The sequence below is a fragment of the Stenella coeruleoalba genome (assembly GCF_951394435.1).
Source record: "Stenella coeruleoalba genome assembly, chromosome: 13".
In the NCBI taxonomy this organism is placed as follows: domain Eukaryota; kingdom Metazoa; phylum Chordata; class Mammalia; order Artiodactyla; family Delphinidae; genus Stenella; species Stenella coeruleoalba.
Genome location: NC_137159.1, coordinates 51,468,678 through 51,485,426, shown reverse-complemented (window position 1 = coordinate 51,485,426; position 16,749 = coordinate 51,468,678). Strand labels below are relative to the sequence as shown.

At 37.2% G+C, this 16,749-nt stretch overlaps 1 protein-coding gene across 1 annotated transcript in view; it reads left to right on the top strand.

Moving 5' to 3' along the window:
• Positions 1–10,364, top strand: part of MSH2 (mutS homolog 2) — a 73,205-nt gene extending 62,841 nt beyond the window's left edge. The window contains exons 12-16 of the mRNA XM_079940640.1: positions 2,867–3,112; positions 4,205–4,409; positions 5,647–5,894; positions 7,725–7,900; positions 9,934–10,364. Coding sequence (XP_079796766.1) covers positions 2,867–3,112; positions 4,205–4,409; positions 5,647–5,894; positions 7,725–7,900; positions 9,934–10,104 — 1,046 coding nt within the window. The 3' untranslated portion in view covers positions 10,105–10,364. The remainder of the gene's footprint in view (positions 1–2,866; positions 3,113–4,204; positions 4,410–5,646; positions 5,895–7,724; positions 7,901–9,933) is intronic.
• The last annotated feature ends 6,385 nt before the right edge of the window (positions 10,365–16,749 follow it).

Genomic DNA, 16,749 nt, shown 5'->3' with positions numbered 1-16,749 from the left:
GATATTCCCTTTATTGCGGTGGTCTGGAACTGAACCTGCAATATCTCCAAGGTATACCTGTAGTAGTCTTGAAAAAAAATGTTTAATCTGGGGCTTCCCCGGTGGTGCAGTGGTTGAGAGTCCGCCTGCCGATGCAGGGGACATGGGTTCGTGCCCGGTCCGGGAAGATCCCACATGCCGCGGAGCGGCTGGGCCCGTGAGCCATGGCCGCTGAGCCTGCGCGTCTGGAGCCTGTGCTCCGCAACGGGAGAGGCCACAACAGGGAGAGGCCACAACAGTGAGAGGCCCGCGTACCGCAGAAAAAAGAAAAAGAAAATGTTTAACCTGAATAGTAACAAGAAGAAAAAAAATTGGATAAATTTAGATTGTGGCACATACTTTTTAAGGCCTGCACTCTTTAAAAATGTCAGTGTCATGGAAGCAAAGAAGGAATGGGCAGGTTCTGTTCCAGATTAAAGGATACTTAAAGTGACAGAACAGTCAAAGGCAGAGGATGATCCTTGATTGGATCTAGTACTAGGGGTTGGAATTGGGGACTAGCTATAAAGGACAGTATTGGGACAAATTGGCAAAGTTTAATATGAGATAATATGATATTGGTGTCACATTTCTTGGGTGTGCATAGTGATTAAGTAGGAAGATGTCCTTGTTCTCAGGTTATGTGTGCTGGATTATTTAGGGGTAGCAAGTCATTTAAAAAGTATAAGCATGTATAATTCTGTAAATTGTTTTACTATTATGAATTTTTATAGTAAATCAGAAAGAAACATAAAACTTTTAAAGGGTTTTAGTATACTTTATATATTTGTGTTGAGATGAATGAGATTTGTAAAGATTACATTTTTGCTTGGTGGTATCAGATTGCTGTAGCATGGTAATCTTCTAGTTGAATTATGTTCCTAGCCTAGATTGCATTTGTAAGGACCCTAAAAAACACTACATATATTCAAACCCAAAATAATATTAACTAATATTCATTAAATACCTAGTAGGTTAAAGCTGCTAGATTTTAACATTTAAATTGAAGGTTTTGTATTTGGATTCACCTTGAATTTAAATGAAACCTCTTCTTGGTCTAATATACACATTATAAACTATCTTTATTAAAAATGTAATAGATCATTTTTGTAATTTATCTTGCTCTTAAACCAGAAAAGGTGATGCTGTGAAGAGCCAGGTGTTGTGAGATACCAAATATAGACTCTTGATTAAGAGGCTTTTGGTTTTCTTTTATTGTAAACCTATTCTTGTTGGTATGTTAGAAATTTTATGAGTTAAAGTAATTATGTAAGTACTCCACTAATATTTAAGTAATTCTCACAGGTTCCTATTGCTATATGGTAGGGTAGTATGATAAACTCTCCCCCTCCTCCCCCTTTTTAATATGTTAGGTAAAACAGGAATAAATTTAAAAGTGGTTTAAATTCATAAGTTAATTTTTATTTTCAAAAAATATTTTATCACTTTTATGGGGAACAAGGGAATCAGAGATTAGTCAGATTTTCTGCCATTTGATTAAACTCATAATGTTGTATTTTTCTAAAACTAAACAGTGTTCTCTTGATTGTCTTTTGAAGCTTTTGACACATTGATGTCCATGTGATAGTTCTGTGTGAGCCATGTGTCTGTTATACCAGCCCCTCCGACCTATTAAAATTTTAGAATCTATTCTGAAAATTTTGACCATATTTATTGCCTAATCATGCTTTGCCTAGCATGTGTCAGGGACTGTTTTTTTTTTTTTTTTTTTTTTTTTTTGTCAGGGACTATTTAATAGCTTTTAGTTTTACTGCTCTAGCAGAGTGGAATCTTGTTGAAAGTGTTTTAAGAAACAGTTATGGAACTAAATTTATGCTAAAATTTAACTGCATGGGAGAAAAACCTCAAGTAACAATCTTGACAGTCACATTATATCTTATTACCTAGTGTTTGCACGTTTCTTAGGATAATTGTGAAATGCCATCCTGGTTTCAGACTGTTAAAATTTAGAATTGTGCCTCACATATCACTGCACCCTGCTTTTCTTACCTTATCAATATATCATGAAAGCTTTTCCATAGAAGCTTTTTCTTGTTAGTTTTGTTTTTTAACCTCTATCTCATTTCCTTATATAAGCAGCTATGCACATTTTTTTTTTTTTTTTTTTTTTGAGAACAGGCCATTTATTTTGTAGAACATTTCTCAGTTTGAGTTTGTCTGATGTTTCCTCATGATTGTTTTCAGGTGATACAGTTTTGTCTGGAATACGCAGACGTTACTGTTGTCTGTGGATTCATATTAAGGGGCATATGATGTCTTTTGCCGTATCATTGGTGATGTTAACTTTTGCTGCGTGTGGGTTTCTCTATTTGCTGTGAGCTGGGGGCTACTCTTCATTGCAGTGTGCAGCCTTCTCGTTGTGGTGGCTTCTCTTGTTGCGGAGCACGGGCTCTAGGCACGCCGCCTTTGGTAGTTGTGGAACATGGGCTTAGTTGCTCTGCGGCATGTGGGATCTTCCTGGACCAGGGATTGAACGGTGTCCCGGCATTGGCAGGCCGTTTCTTAACCACTGCACCACCAGGGAAGTCCAAGCATTTATGCACTTTTATATTTTAATGGATCTTGGTAAGGGAGGGCATCATACTCTATTTTTGAAATCTGTTCATAGGAAGGGAAAATGTGACAACACATTTTAACCTCACGTTAAGTTTTAGGTGTTCCTTTCATGTTTAGTTATGGCAAACCTCGGTTAGTTTTTAAAAATGATATAAATTAGGAAATGGTTTTTGAATTCCCAAATGGAGGAGGGTTGAATTTATTCTTACAGCTGCTTATATGTATTTTTTCTTATCCAATATTCCTGTGTACCTTTTCTGTTTTTATATAGGCTATGTAGAACCGATGCAGACACTAAATGATGTGTTAGCTCAGCTAGATGCTGTTGTCAGCTTTGCTCACGTGTCCAATGGAGCACCTGTTCCATATGTACGGCCGGTCATTTTGGAGAAAGGACAAGGGAGAATTATACTGAAAGCATCCAGACATGCTTGTGTTGAAGTTCAAGATGAAGTTGCATTTATTCCTAATGATGTTCACTTTGAAAAAGATAAACAGGTGTTCCACATCATTACTGGTAAAAAAACCTAGTTTATGGGCTTTTTGTGGGTAATGTTTCCCATTTATTATGTTGGAGTGGAAATATATTTTAAGTTGATGAAGAAAATCCTAGTCCTTGATGATAGAAAAAGAACGTTGTTCATTCTAGTTAGTAGTATATTAATAATATATGAATGAATGAATGAATGAATATATGTGAACAGAATGAAACCTCTGTTCCAGGGGTTCAGTGCATTTAAAAATGAACATCTCTTCATCCTCCAAGCTTACCTTTGGGCCAAACCTTTCAATAGTGAGGTCATTGAAAGTCAAACAGAATTAGGTGCTGGAATGACCTCAGCTTAGGGTAGCAATTCTTTAAAAGACATGATACTATATTCATGTGAAACTCGAAAAAAGTAGACTTGTATATAGACTAAGGTAGCTTGTCTCAAACTAAAGGGTTTTGAGAGATCTTAACGAGATTCTAGAAAATAAAAGTGTTAGGGTGCAGGGGTGATAGGAGTCTTTGGGCAAATGTGTTTGGGAAACAGTCAGTGATTGTATTTTATTTCCCCAAATGGATTTTCAAGTTGTTCATATAATCTAACACCATTAGTTGGTAAATTGCACATTTTCCAAAAGTAGGGTCATGTCTTTGGGTTTTAGTGTGGAATTTACTTGATTTGAAGGACTTGATCATACTGATTCATTCTCTGATAGATGCATTTATTAATGAATTATAGTGTTTAGTTAATTAATCAGTTAGGCCTGTACTGTTTTCTGAATGTCATAAAATTATCCTGCAGGCAGCTTTGTGAGCTGTGGGGAAGTGGTCTGTATATTCTTTCTAGACCATAGTCAAATTATAGGTAAGATATATTTTTCATGGGTCCTCTTGAAGAAGGGCACAGCATAGGCTTGTCTGAAGAGAAAATAGCATTGTTTCAGGGACTAGTATAAGGCAGGAACTCTGTTCATGCCTTTGGGCAGCCTGTGGTCTGCTTCTTGTATGTCATATCACATGACCTAGGTAATTAGTCACCGATGTGCAATTTAGGAGTAATATTCAATTTATTAGTTGCAAAAATAAGTTAATAATCTTGCTTGTTGATATCATGTTTTGTAGGTCCCAACATGGGAGGTAAATCAACATATATTCGCCAGACTGGGGTGGTAGTTCTCATGGCCCAGATTGGGTGTTTTGTGCCATGTGAGTCAGCAGAAGTGTCCATCGTGGACTGTATCTTGGCCCGGGTAGGGGCTGGTGACAGTCAGTTGAAAGGAGTCTCCACATTCATGGCTGAAATGTTAGAAACTGCTTCTATTCTCAGGTGAGTTCATTTCCCAGTCTCCTGAAAATGGAAATGGATGTCTCTGTCCTTTGAAAAGTAAATTTGCAGGTTCATCTATAAAACATCTGTGATCTTTTATCTAGTTTAATAGTTTTCCTGTGAGCTTTATGCACTTTATATTATTTTAAAAGGGTGACTGGCGATAGTTGTGGAAAGCTTCTTTGATTTTTCATGTTGTCTTCTTAAGGTTTCTGGTAGTTGTTCACCTTATGAATCTCCCCACTGCCATGCTTTTGCTTACGCTGTTCACACTACCCGGAATGGTCCTTCCCTGCTGTTTACCCAAGTCCTTTCTATTCTTTACAGGCCCGTAATGACAGAAATTCTACTTCTCTGATGACTTTCCTTGTCACATGTGCCTAAGGTCATGGGTGTTTCTTCAAACTCTTTGACATGCCTGTAATTTATTAGCTTTTAATTTTAGAGTTTATGAAATCTCTTGTCTTTATTTCATTTTTAGGAGCTTCTTTGAAGACAGGGAGGCTATGCCTTCTATTTCTTGGAGTCTTCTAAAGTACTTTGCATATAGTAGATCCTTAATAAATTATGCTTTGATTATTGTTTGTGGGGAATTATAGAAGCAATACAAATGTTCAGTAATTAGTCAATAAGTTAATATGCATAACTTAAAAAATTAAAGAAATAAGCAAAAGGTGTCAGTGGCATTTCATGGAGAAAGAAAGAAATGACCAATAAGCACATGAAGAACTGTCAAATTCTCTAATTAAAAAAAAGTTCCCCTCCTTTCATTTGGTTAAAGAGAAAATAAAATGCTAATATCTGGTGCTGGTAGGGCTGTGGCAGGCACACAGATTCACGTGACCACCAGCCGTGTATGCGAGTGTTCGTGTCACCACACCCTTGTCCCATCTTCTTGTGGAATTATTTTTTTTAATCTTGACTGATTTGATTGTTAAGAAATGAATGATAGCTGCTTTATTTGGAAATTCTTAGATTACAGCTAATGAGATTGGTAATTTAAAAAATATTTATTCACCATTTGTTTCCTCTTATGTTAGTTGTTTGTTCATGTCCATGCCCATTTTCTTACTGAAGTTTTAGTGCTTTTCATTGACCTCATTGAATTTTTGTATATATTAAGATAATTAATCTGTTACATTTGTGGCACATCTTTCCCATTGTATTGCCTTAATTTTGTTGTTTGCATTACCACATGCTATATCATGGGAAATTTTCATATAATTACGTGTTTCAGGTCTGCAACCAAAGATTCTTTAATAATCATAGATGAATTGGGAAGAGGAACCTCTACCTATGACGGATTTGGGTTAGCGTGGGCTATATCAGAGTACATTGCAACAAGGATCCGTGCTTTTTGCATGTTTGCAACCCATTTTCATGAACTTACTGCCTTGGCCAATCAGATACCAACTGTTAATAATCTACATGTCACAGCACTAACTACTGAAGAGACCTTAACTATGCTTTATCAGGTGAAGAAAGGTGAGTGCATACCACTGGTGTACTGTAAATTTGGTGTTCCTATCCTTGGAATCATTAGTAATTGCCTTATTCTGCATTAGGATGAATTATTGATGTTTTTACAGAACACATTTACCTCTTAATTTACAGACTGGGGACAGGGACGTGGTGTGTTATCTATATTTCTATGTGTCATGGTAGAACCACTCATTTTAAAAAGGTCACAGAAAGAATGATCTGCACTTTTGAACATCGTCACAGGGGTTTTGTTCTACCTCCCATGGCAGCATGTTTTCTTGTCAAATTAGCTACTTGATAGTAACAATAAGCTTTGAAGTTCTGAGGCTCTAGCTGTTACTGTTTAATAAACTGTCATAATCATCTGATTATATTTTTAAGAATGTGTTATGTAACAGGTTCATTTAAAGCTGGGGTCTCCAGAAACCTTGAAATTGTTAGTAGTTATCAGGTAAGGAATGACTTATTTGTTGGCATTTCATCCTTTGAGAAAAGTTTGTCATTAGTGGACCTGGCAGCTAATCAGATGACTGCGTTGATAAGATTAACATACTGTAAAGTTTTTATTGCTTTAACATTTCACCAGTCATCAGAATAGCTTTTTCAGATGGCTCTCTGATTTTCCATGAACGCATTTTTCTGCATCAGTTGATTGCAGATAAATGAGATTATTTTTGATTCTTTGTTGCTTATGCTTCTTAGGAATCCTTCTGAGTTACTGTTTGCATTGTTGTTGATAGAGAATATAGATACTCTTGGTTGGACATGGCATTTAGCATGAAGTTGAGGTTTTGCTTTTAAAAGGTGTTTTGTGTGAGAAAGAAATGGGTTCAGGGCTTCCCTGGTGGCACAGTGGTTGGGAGTCCGCCTGCCGATGCGGGGGACACGGGTTCGTGCCCTGGTCCGGGAGGATCCCACATGCCGCGGAGCGGCTGGGCTCGTGAGTCATGGCCGCTGAGCCTGCGCGTCCGGAGCCTGTGCTCCACAACGGGAGAGGCCACAACAGTGAGAGGCCCGCATTACCACAAAAAAAAAAAAAAGAAAGAAAAAAGAAATGGGTTCAAAGTATTAAAAAAGACCAGGTGAAATTAGGAGTCGATAGGAACAGGTTTCTCCTTCACTGTGGATGTTTATCAAGCACTTGCTTCTATTTTATTTTTGTTTCTCTAAGCTGTGCGGAATATCCAGCTCCAGAATGCATGGGATATATAACTAGGCTAAAGGAAAATTTACGGTTGAGGCAAAAATGGGAGCTCCATGATAACACTGTGAGCATCACTGGTATTTAACATTTGGAAGGAATGTCTTAAGTCAGTTTATTTTCTGCAAATGTGGGTGAAGTTAACATACCTAGTCTAAAAATTTACTAGACTAGATTTGGGTCAAAAATTTCATTGTCATTTGAAATACATTTTGAACTAAATACTCCTTCTAATTAGTGACACTTTACATTTATCTTTTTTTCCCCACAGTACTTTAGTTCCTCCCTTATGAAATGAGAAAACCTCAGAGATACTGTGTTGATTAATTTTTCTTCCGATTCAGATATTTGTCTAGGCTTTTGAGGACTATCTGTCAAGGCTTTTCTCTGCTATTTTTATTTTTCCTACTACATTTGTCGAGGATAAAATATAGCACTGTGTGCCAAGTCATAACCACTTTTCACTGGAGGCTTAATTAAAATTTCCTTAAGTTACTCTGAAACATTTGGCTAATGTATTTGAAATAATACAAAGTTAAGTTTCCTAATGACAAAGTGAGAAAGTAAGTTCCATTTGCATAAATTGCTGTCTCTTCCTACCCTGCCCCTCACATGCCTCAAATTTCTTACAGGTGTCTGTGATCAGAGTTTTGGGATTCATGTTGCCGAGCTTGCTAATTTCCCCAGGCATGTAATAGAGTGTGCTAAACAAAAAGCCCTGGAACTAGAGGAATTTCAGAATATTGGGAAACCACAGGAACATGATGAAATGGAACCAGCCGCAAAGAGGTGCTATCTGGAAAGAGAGGTTTGTCAAATTATTTTTGTAGTTGTTTTTTTCCTGTATGATTCTATTGTTTACTTATTGAACATTCATTATTGGTTTCCACTTACATTTCTTTGCACTGTAAAGAATCCGTCTGTATCATTTTGGTTTCACCACTGCACACATCTGTACAATTGAAAGATAGCATTTCAAGTACCAGATTTCAAAAGTAGGAGGATAGGAATATTAGTATAGGTTAAAATACATAATTCAAAGGAGTTATAGAGGTCCATGCACGTATCTTTGATTACTTGTAAACAAATAGATCGAGTTCAGTTAAATCACATATTTACTCAGTGCTTAGCTAAGATGATGAAGAAATGAACACAGTTCCTTCCCTCCAGTTGTTTAGAAACTAGTTGGGGAGGTAGTAATAGTGAGCATGTCATAGAGAATTATGACAAATGTTTACTCAGGAAAGCTCTCTGTGGGCAGGATGTTTCAGTTCTTGTGGGAGCAGTGGATCTTAAGTTAGGCCTTCTGAGTGGTGGGTGAAATTTAGATGTTCACACAGAAAGGTATAAGCATATGCCCAGTGGATTTTTTAAAAATTAAAGGATTATTAGTTTCTTGTAATAATGAAAATAAAAGAATCTTAATTTACATCTAGGTCCTGGCAGCACTTACTGTGATTATGCATTGTGACAACCTCTTGTCACATTGTTAGCTTTTTTTTTTTTTTTTTTTTTTTTGCTGTACGCAGGCCTCTCACTGTTGTGGCCTCTCCCATTGCGGAGCGCAGGCTCAGTGGCCATGGCTCACGGGCCTAGCCGCTCCGCGGCATGTGGGATCTTCCCGGACCAGGGCAGCAACCCGTGTCCCCTGCATCATCAGGTGGACTCTCAACCACTGTGCCACCAGGGAAGCCCACATTGTTAGCTTTTACCTGGTGAATTTTTTGTTGTTCTTACTTGAAGGATAGATGATGTTACAATAATAGATGATGTGTATGATTTTGGGGCTTAAAAGATGAGGTTTTATCTGTTGTACCTATACAAGCAGGAGATATGTATTATAACTTGTTATTAGTTTTAAGTAGGGAAGGTTGCCATCCTGGATATGAAACGGTCTTGGTATCAGCCCCACAGCTATCCATGATCCAGGATTAGGTAGGCTCCTTTATGTAAATGATTCCCAATTAGAATAGAAGTCATATACCATTGATAATATTAATTACAATGAATTTTTTAAAAATTTTAAGCTAAGGGAGACATATAACAGAATTATCGATGTTACTCAATCTAGATTTTATTTTTTGGGAAAAAAAGGCACTTGTTATTTAATAGAGATGTGTTTCTTCTCTATCTTATCATTTGGATTATCTACCTTTCACCTCTAAGGTACATATTACTAACTGGCTCCCTGGTAAAAAGCAGACTTTTCAGTTCAGCTTCACATGCAGTAATAAACATTATATCCTTTGTCAGGCACTGTTCTTAGCACTTTGCATGCTTTAACTCTTTAATTCTCACAACAGCCCTGTGTGGTTGGTAATATTATTGTCCCCATTTTACGGATGAGGAATGTGTGTTAAGGAATTAGCCCACGGGTCACATAGCAAGCAATAACCACGTTCTTTAGAATGGCAATAACTAGGCAGTAAAATAAACAAAGAAGAAACATCTCATGTGTATATGAGTATTAAATTTTCAGTGACTGTTTATACCTTATAGTGTTTGTAAACCTTGAGTTCTTTTTCCCCCAGAAGGTTAAGTTTATATATCAGTTATAAAAGCTGAGGGATTTGGGAACTACTAAAATATTCAGTTTCTTTGGCATTAGCAGCTGAAAATATATTTATAAATATCCTTTTAATGACTTGCTATGAAGAAATACAGTCAACTAAGGTCTTTGCTATAAATTCTAGATGGTGCACACTTAAAACTTAAAGAATGTTGTTTAAATATTGGGTGGAGTGTTTAGATTGAAATTATAATGGGACAATTCATTACTATTTAATGTGACTTTTAGAAAAGTCATTTTAAAGACTAATGAAACGTTCACATGTTTTTCAGCAAGGTGAAAAAATTATTCAAGAGTTTTTATCCAAGGTGAAGCAAGTGCCCTTTACTGAAATGTCAGAAGAAAACATCGTAATGAAGTTAAAACAGCTGAAAGCTGAAGTGATAGCAAAGAATAATTGTTTTGTAAATGAAATAATTTCAAGAATAAAGGTAACTACATGAGTAAATTCCACTAATGGAATGAAGATAGTATTGATAAGCTGTTGTCTGTAATGCTTTTGTACTGTTTTATATTAACCCTTTTTCCATAGTGTTAGCAATTGATGTCCATGGGATATCAAGTTAATAAAATACTTAGTATACCTTGCTCTACCTGAGTATATTTTCAAAGATCTTTATTTTGAAAAATGAGAGCTGTAACTGAGGAATACTTAAATGGACATGGGCAATAGTAGGCAATATGTTGAATTTTACAAATAAAATCATGTAGTTTTTAGAATTTGATATGTGTTGTATTTCTTTGTGATAAGACTTTTACACATATTCCCGAATGGTGTGGAAGAAACAAGTAGCCCAGAGACTTTGTAAAAAAGTAAGGGGTCTTAAAGCTAGAAGGAAGCATGGAACCCATTTCCAGTGATTCCCCACAGTGTCCATCTGTTGGCACGAGCCAGGTTGGCTGCATATGCGTTGGCCAAGGAACTTACTATAAATCCAGGGTCCTAGTGTGATCCTCCAGCCCATCTGCCATTCTCCCACCCCAAGTTTGTGATGAGATTTAGAAATCTGGGTTTTAACAAAATCTTTCAGATTGAGAATGCTGATTTAGTCTACCTTTTTTTTTTTTTTTTTTGCGGTACGCGGGCCTCTCACTGTTGTGGCCTCTCCCGTTGCGGAGCACAGGCTCTGACGTGCAGGCTCAGCAGCCATGGCTCACGGGCCCAGCCGCTCCGCGGCATGTGGGATCTTCCCGGACCGGGGCACGAACCCGTGTCCCCTGCATCGGCAGGCGGACTCTCAACCACTACGCCACCAGGGAAGCCCTGATTTAGTCTACTTTTATTTTACAGGGAGATGGAGAGGTTAAGAGTATAGTGGCTGGTCCTGCTGAACATGGGAGGAAAAGGATAGCCTTTTTAATAAATGGTGATGGGATGATAGGGTATTCATATAGGAACAAAATGAGATTGGATCCCTATTCCATATCCATATTTTTCTATACGAAAAATCAACTCCAGTGAATTTTTTACCTAAATGTACAAAGCAACACTACCAAGGTTTTAGTGTTTGTAGTTCTGTAGAAAATAAAATAGAGAAATATTTTTACGACTATAAAAATATAGGAAATATGAAGTTGGTTTTGGGAAGGATAGTTCTTAAGTCACAAACACCATTCATAAAGTTTGACACACTTAGCAATATTGAAATTAGGAACTTATTTTCATAAAAAGGCATCACAAAGTTCTAAGAGTACGGTTGACCCTTGAACAGCGAGTGGTCTGGGGCACTGACCCCCTGCACAGTCGAAAATCCACATATAACTTTACAGTCTCTTCATATACACAGTTCTGCATCTATAGATTCAAAACAAATGTGGATCATGTAGTATTGCAGTATGTATTGAAAAAAATCCAAGTATAAATGGACCCACAGAGTTCAGACCGGTGTTGGTCAAGGGTCAACTGTAGATCCATAATGGGAGAACATATTGGTACCACATAAAATATCAAAGAATTTATATCCATGATATAGAAAGAACTATAAAAATCACTAAACAGACACGATTCTTAATACAACTCATTAACAAAAAGACAACCCAGTTAAAAGGCAAAGGATCTGAATAGATAATTTTCCAAGGAAAATTTGCATATGCAAATAGGCAAATGAAAAGATGCAAGATGTTATCAGGGAAATGCACATAAAAACCACAGTGAGCTACTACTTCACACCCATTAGGATACTAAAATCAAATCAGATAAACCAGTATTGAGGATATGGAGGAATTGGAACTCTCCTACACTGCTATGAAAACGTAAAATGGTGCAGTCACTTTTGGAAAAGTCTGGCATTTCCTCAGTTAAACATATGAGTTACCAGATGACCCAGTATTTCCATTCCTAGATATATATCCAAGAGAAACATGTTTACACAGAAACGTATGCACAAATGTTTATAGCAGAATTATTATTTTTTAAATTAATTTTTACTTTGGCTGTGTTGGGTCTTCGTTGCTGTGCGCGGGCTTTCTCTAATTGCGGCGAGCGGGGGCTACTCTGTTGTGGTGGGCGGGCTTCTCATTGCAGTGGCTTCTTTTGTTGCAGAGCGCGGGCTCTTAGGCACGAGGACCCCTTAGTTGCGGCACCCGGGCTCAGTTGCTCCACAACATGTGGGATCTTCCCAGACCAGGGCTTGAACCCGTGTCCCCTGCATTGGCAGGTGGATTCTTAACCCCTGTGCCACCAGGGAAGCCACATACAATGAACTATTAATTGGCCATAAAAGGAACGAAGGACTGATACATGCTAAAGCTAGGATGAGCCTTGGAAACATTAGTGAAGAAGCCAGGCACAAGAGCCGACGTAATATATAATTCCGTTCTTGTGAAAGTCCAGAATAGGAAAAGGTATAGAAACAAGGTAGATTAGCATAGGGCTGGCAGGCAGGGCATGGATGGCTAGGGAGGTGATAGCTAAAGGATATGGGGTTTCTTTTTCAGATGAAAATGTTCTAAAATTGGTGATGGTTGCACATATCTGTGAATATACCTAAAAACCATTGAAGTATACACTTTAAATGGGTGCACTGTACAATGTAAATTATATTTCAAACATTTTTTAATTTTAAAATTTTTATTGAAGTATAGTTGATTTATAATGTTGTGTTAGTTTCTAGTATACAGCAAAGTGATTGAGTTTTTTATATATATATATCTCCACTCAAACAGAATATTTATATATTCTGTTTTATATTCTTTTCCATTATGGTTTATTACAGGATATTGAATTTAGTTCCCTGTGCTATACAGTAGGGGCCTTGTTGTTTGTGTATTTTATATACAGTAGTCTGTAACTGCTAATCCCAAACTCCTAATTTACCCCTCCCCCATGCCCTTTCCCCTCTGGTAACCATAAGTTTGTTTTCTGTGTCTGTGAGTCTGTTTCTGTTTTGTAAATAATTTCATTTGTATCATATTTTAGATTTTACATGTAAGTGATATATGATATTTGTCTTTCTCTGACTTCACTTAGTATGATAATCTCTAGGTCCATCCATATTGCTGCAAATGACATTATTTCATTCTTTTTTATGGTTAGGTAGTATTCCATTGTATATACAACACCTTTATCCATTCATCTGTCGTTGGACATTTAGGTTGTTTCCATGTCTTGGCACTTGTAAGTAGTGCTGCTATGAACATTGGAGTGCATGTATCTTTTTGAATTATTTTTCTCTGGATATATGCCCAGGAGTGGGATTGCTGGATCATATGGCAACTCTATTTTTAGCTTTTTAAGGAATCTCCGTACTGTTTTCCTTAATGGTTGTACCAATTTACATTCCCACCAACAGTGTAGGGAAGAGTTCCCTTTTCTCCAACAAAACTTGTTTTAAAAGAAGTTCAGGTACTTTACCCGAGAAGAAATATAAATGATCCATACACATGAAAAGGTCTTCAATCACCAGTCAGAAAAATGAAAATGAAAACTATTCTGGGTTACACCCTCCTGACTCTGCCCTCCCCATCAGATTGACAGTCCTTTAAAATGTGACAATACCAACTATTGGTGGTATTTGTTGATGTGGCACAACACTGCTGGTGAGAATAATTAGCTCGTAAAGTTGAAAACAGACATATGACCCAGCAGTTTTGCTCCTAGGTGCATACTGTGGAGATACGTATACACACTGTACGATGATGGTATACGAGAATATTTGTGATAGACCCAAACTGGAAACAACCCAAACTATAGCTACACAAAATAACATAGATGGAATCTTAAAAACAGTAAGCAAAAGAAATGACAGATAACAAATAATACCATTTTTCTCCCAATCATATGAAGTTGAAGAATAGGTAAAATACTGTTTAATGGTGCATTCATGGGGGTGAGACGATAAAGAAAAGCAAGAACTTGACTATGTAAGTCGGGAGAGTGGTGGCGGTGCTGATGGGGAGGGGCTTCTAGAGGGCTTCTGGGGTGCTACAGCATTCTGGTTATTGACCTGAGTGGTGGTTATGCAGGTGCTTGCTTTATGATTATTGCTAAACTCTGCAATTATGTGTTAAGCGCTTAATTTGGTTTGAGAACAAATGAAAATTTAATGCCAGTAAACCCTTTAAAATGCTCATCTTGATTTACCACACTGTTTTTCATCACTGATAATTTAGAGTAAGATACATCAGCTTTTCTTTTCTGGCTATCGAATGCTTGGGTAGAAGGCACACTTAACAGAGAAAAAATTTAAATGTGGACATTTTTATTGGTTTAACAAAATCATGTAGCTGCTTATAAGCGGAAGACTTTTTTATATAATTTAAAAGGCAATTTTAAAATTCTAGTGAAATATTTTATCCCCTGGTTAGCTATGAGCGCGTGTTTTTAGATTGCTGTACAAAAGCATGTATAAAATGGAGATCAGCCCATGGTTTTAGTTGTTAGGGCTACGAGAAATGGAGGGGGGGGAGCTGTTGATTCTAAGAAAACATGTAGTCTCTCAAGTTCTGATAAATCAGGCTGCTTTCATTTCTCTAAAAGAGACTTAATGTTTAGTTCTAAGATGTTTTTGAAAGTGAAAAAAACATAATAGACCCGTTGTTTAAGATGTTTCAGACTTAAACTGTGCTTATTACATGAATATGCTAATGAAGCAACCGGCCTCCTTCCTTTTGGAATGGTAGATGTAAAGCAAAAGATAAACTAATTTCTGACCTGTCAAAAGACAGTTGCATTTTAAAATTCTAATTGCAGTGTGGCTTGGTTTTCCTTCTCCACTCAAACACGAACTTGGATAATACCAGAATAAAGCCGAATCTATAAATATTATCCAAGATTTAGAACTCAGCCATACTGTTACCATGAAATCTGTTGGCCACATAACCACGTTTCTGAGAAAATACATGGCGTTTTTGCATTTTAAAAAAGTTAGCACTAAGAATCCATCCAAGATGCAATTGTTTTTGTAGTTAGATTTTTTTTCCTTAAAATACTCTTTTGAGGGTAAAAATTAGAACAGAAGGAAGATGTTTTAGGATATATTTAAAGAATAACTTTTTCCCTGTAAAATCTCAGTGTTCCACATACTAAGCACATCCTGTTAGACTTCATGAGTATTAAATGCATCTTCTATCCTTAGTCTTTCTGCATTTAGCTTTTTTGGGAAGTATGTTTTTACCCACAGCATATGGTATGAGCTGCTGATTCAGTGCTGAGCGGTTAGTTATATTCTGTTGATTAAGATGGTGTGCAGAATAGTCAGAAGGAAAACCAGTGTCTGGTCTGAAATAAATTAAACCATGTTAATCAGCTTATGGGGAAGAACAAATGAGTAAAGAGAATTTTCATATACAAAGGAAATCTCTATTATTGCCTTCCTAGGGCCAGTCAGTGTGTTTGGGATAAGGAGATAGGGTGTGGCCGGGAGAGATGACGAAAGTGCCCAGAATGCTGCACATATTTTCTGACTAAAACTGGAAGTGGAGCCCAACTTAAAATAATAGTTTCCTGCCTGATGTTCTCCCCACTCCGCTTCCCTTGACAGACAGAGCCACTGCTTTCTCTTATTATTCTGCTCCAGAATTTACCTATTTGGCCAGCTTTCAGGTGTCTGTGAACATTGTGGTACAGAGCCAGGGTATCCAGAGGAAGTAGTCCCTTGCAGACACTGTCTCATTGCAGGTAGCAATGCCTCCTGTTCTTTGAGGAGGAAAATGGGGAGCCCTCGCCTTGCCTTTGACACAGCAGCTTTCCCACGGTCCTGGAAGCAACAGTGTTTCCTGTGTCAGACCACATTCAGAACATGATCCAAATTCAATGTATGTTAGCATATTTTTGCTTTGGCGTGTGGTTTGTCCAAACAAGTGCCCACACACATCTTTCATCCAGCTATGTGGGGAACTCAGCAGTGGCATGAATGATACTGGATGCTGGGTGGCCTTCACTGGACCATTCCCATCCTATTTCTAGACTTGGTAAATAGAAGACCAGACTGCTGCTGCCTTTGCTTCACCTCAAAGAGAGAAAATTATAAACTCCCTAAACTTGTTAAATTTAGAAGAAAGGATAATTCTGTCAGTGGACAATTTCTTATTCTAGCAAAAGAACAATGGCAGTGAATTCCTCAGTGTTCAGAATCAACCAGTAAATGAGACCATAGGGATTAAACTGTATTATCACAATATTACTATTGCATTTATTTCCTAGAATTTTGTTGACACTTATCTGTTATAATTAGCAGTTTAATTTTACGAATAATCTTAATACGTTTTAAAAACCAGATTAAGTATAGTTAAATCTAATTAAGGCAGTGCAACTACTTTCAGTTCAGCCACTAATCTGAAATTTTATGGTGCATTGCCCATCTAGCAAGATGTGTTTTATCAGTTTTTTCTTCACATAATGATCAGGACTTCATGTTTATTATCAATTCTAATGTGATGTTTTGTTGCTAAACATTGTTTGGCTCAGCCAAATCCGTCATGAAAATGACTTTCCGCATTGAATCCTTAATATTACAAAGTAGATGCGCGATTTGGCAACATTAAATACTTTGTGAATATCTGAAAATGGCAAGGTGCTGTGCTGGGCTCCTCAAAAGACTCGTCCTCTTCAGCAATACTGAAAGGTGGGTACTTCTATTACCTGCGCT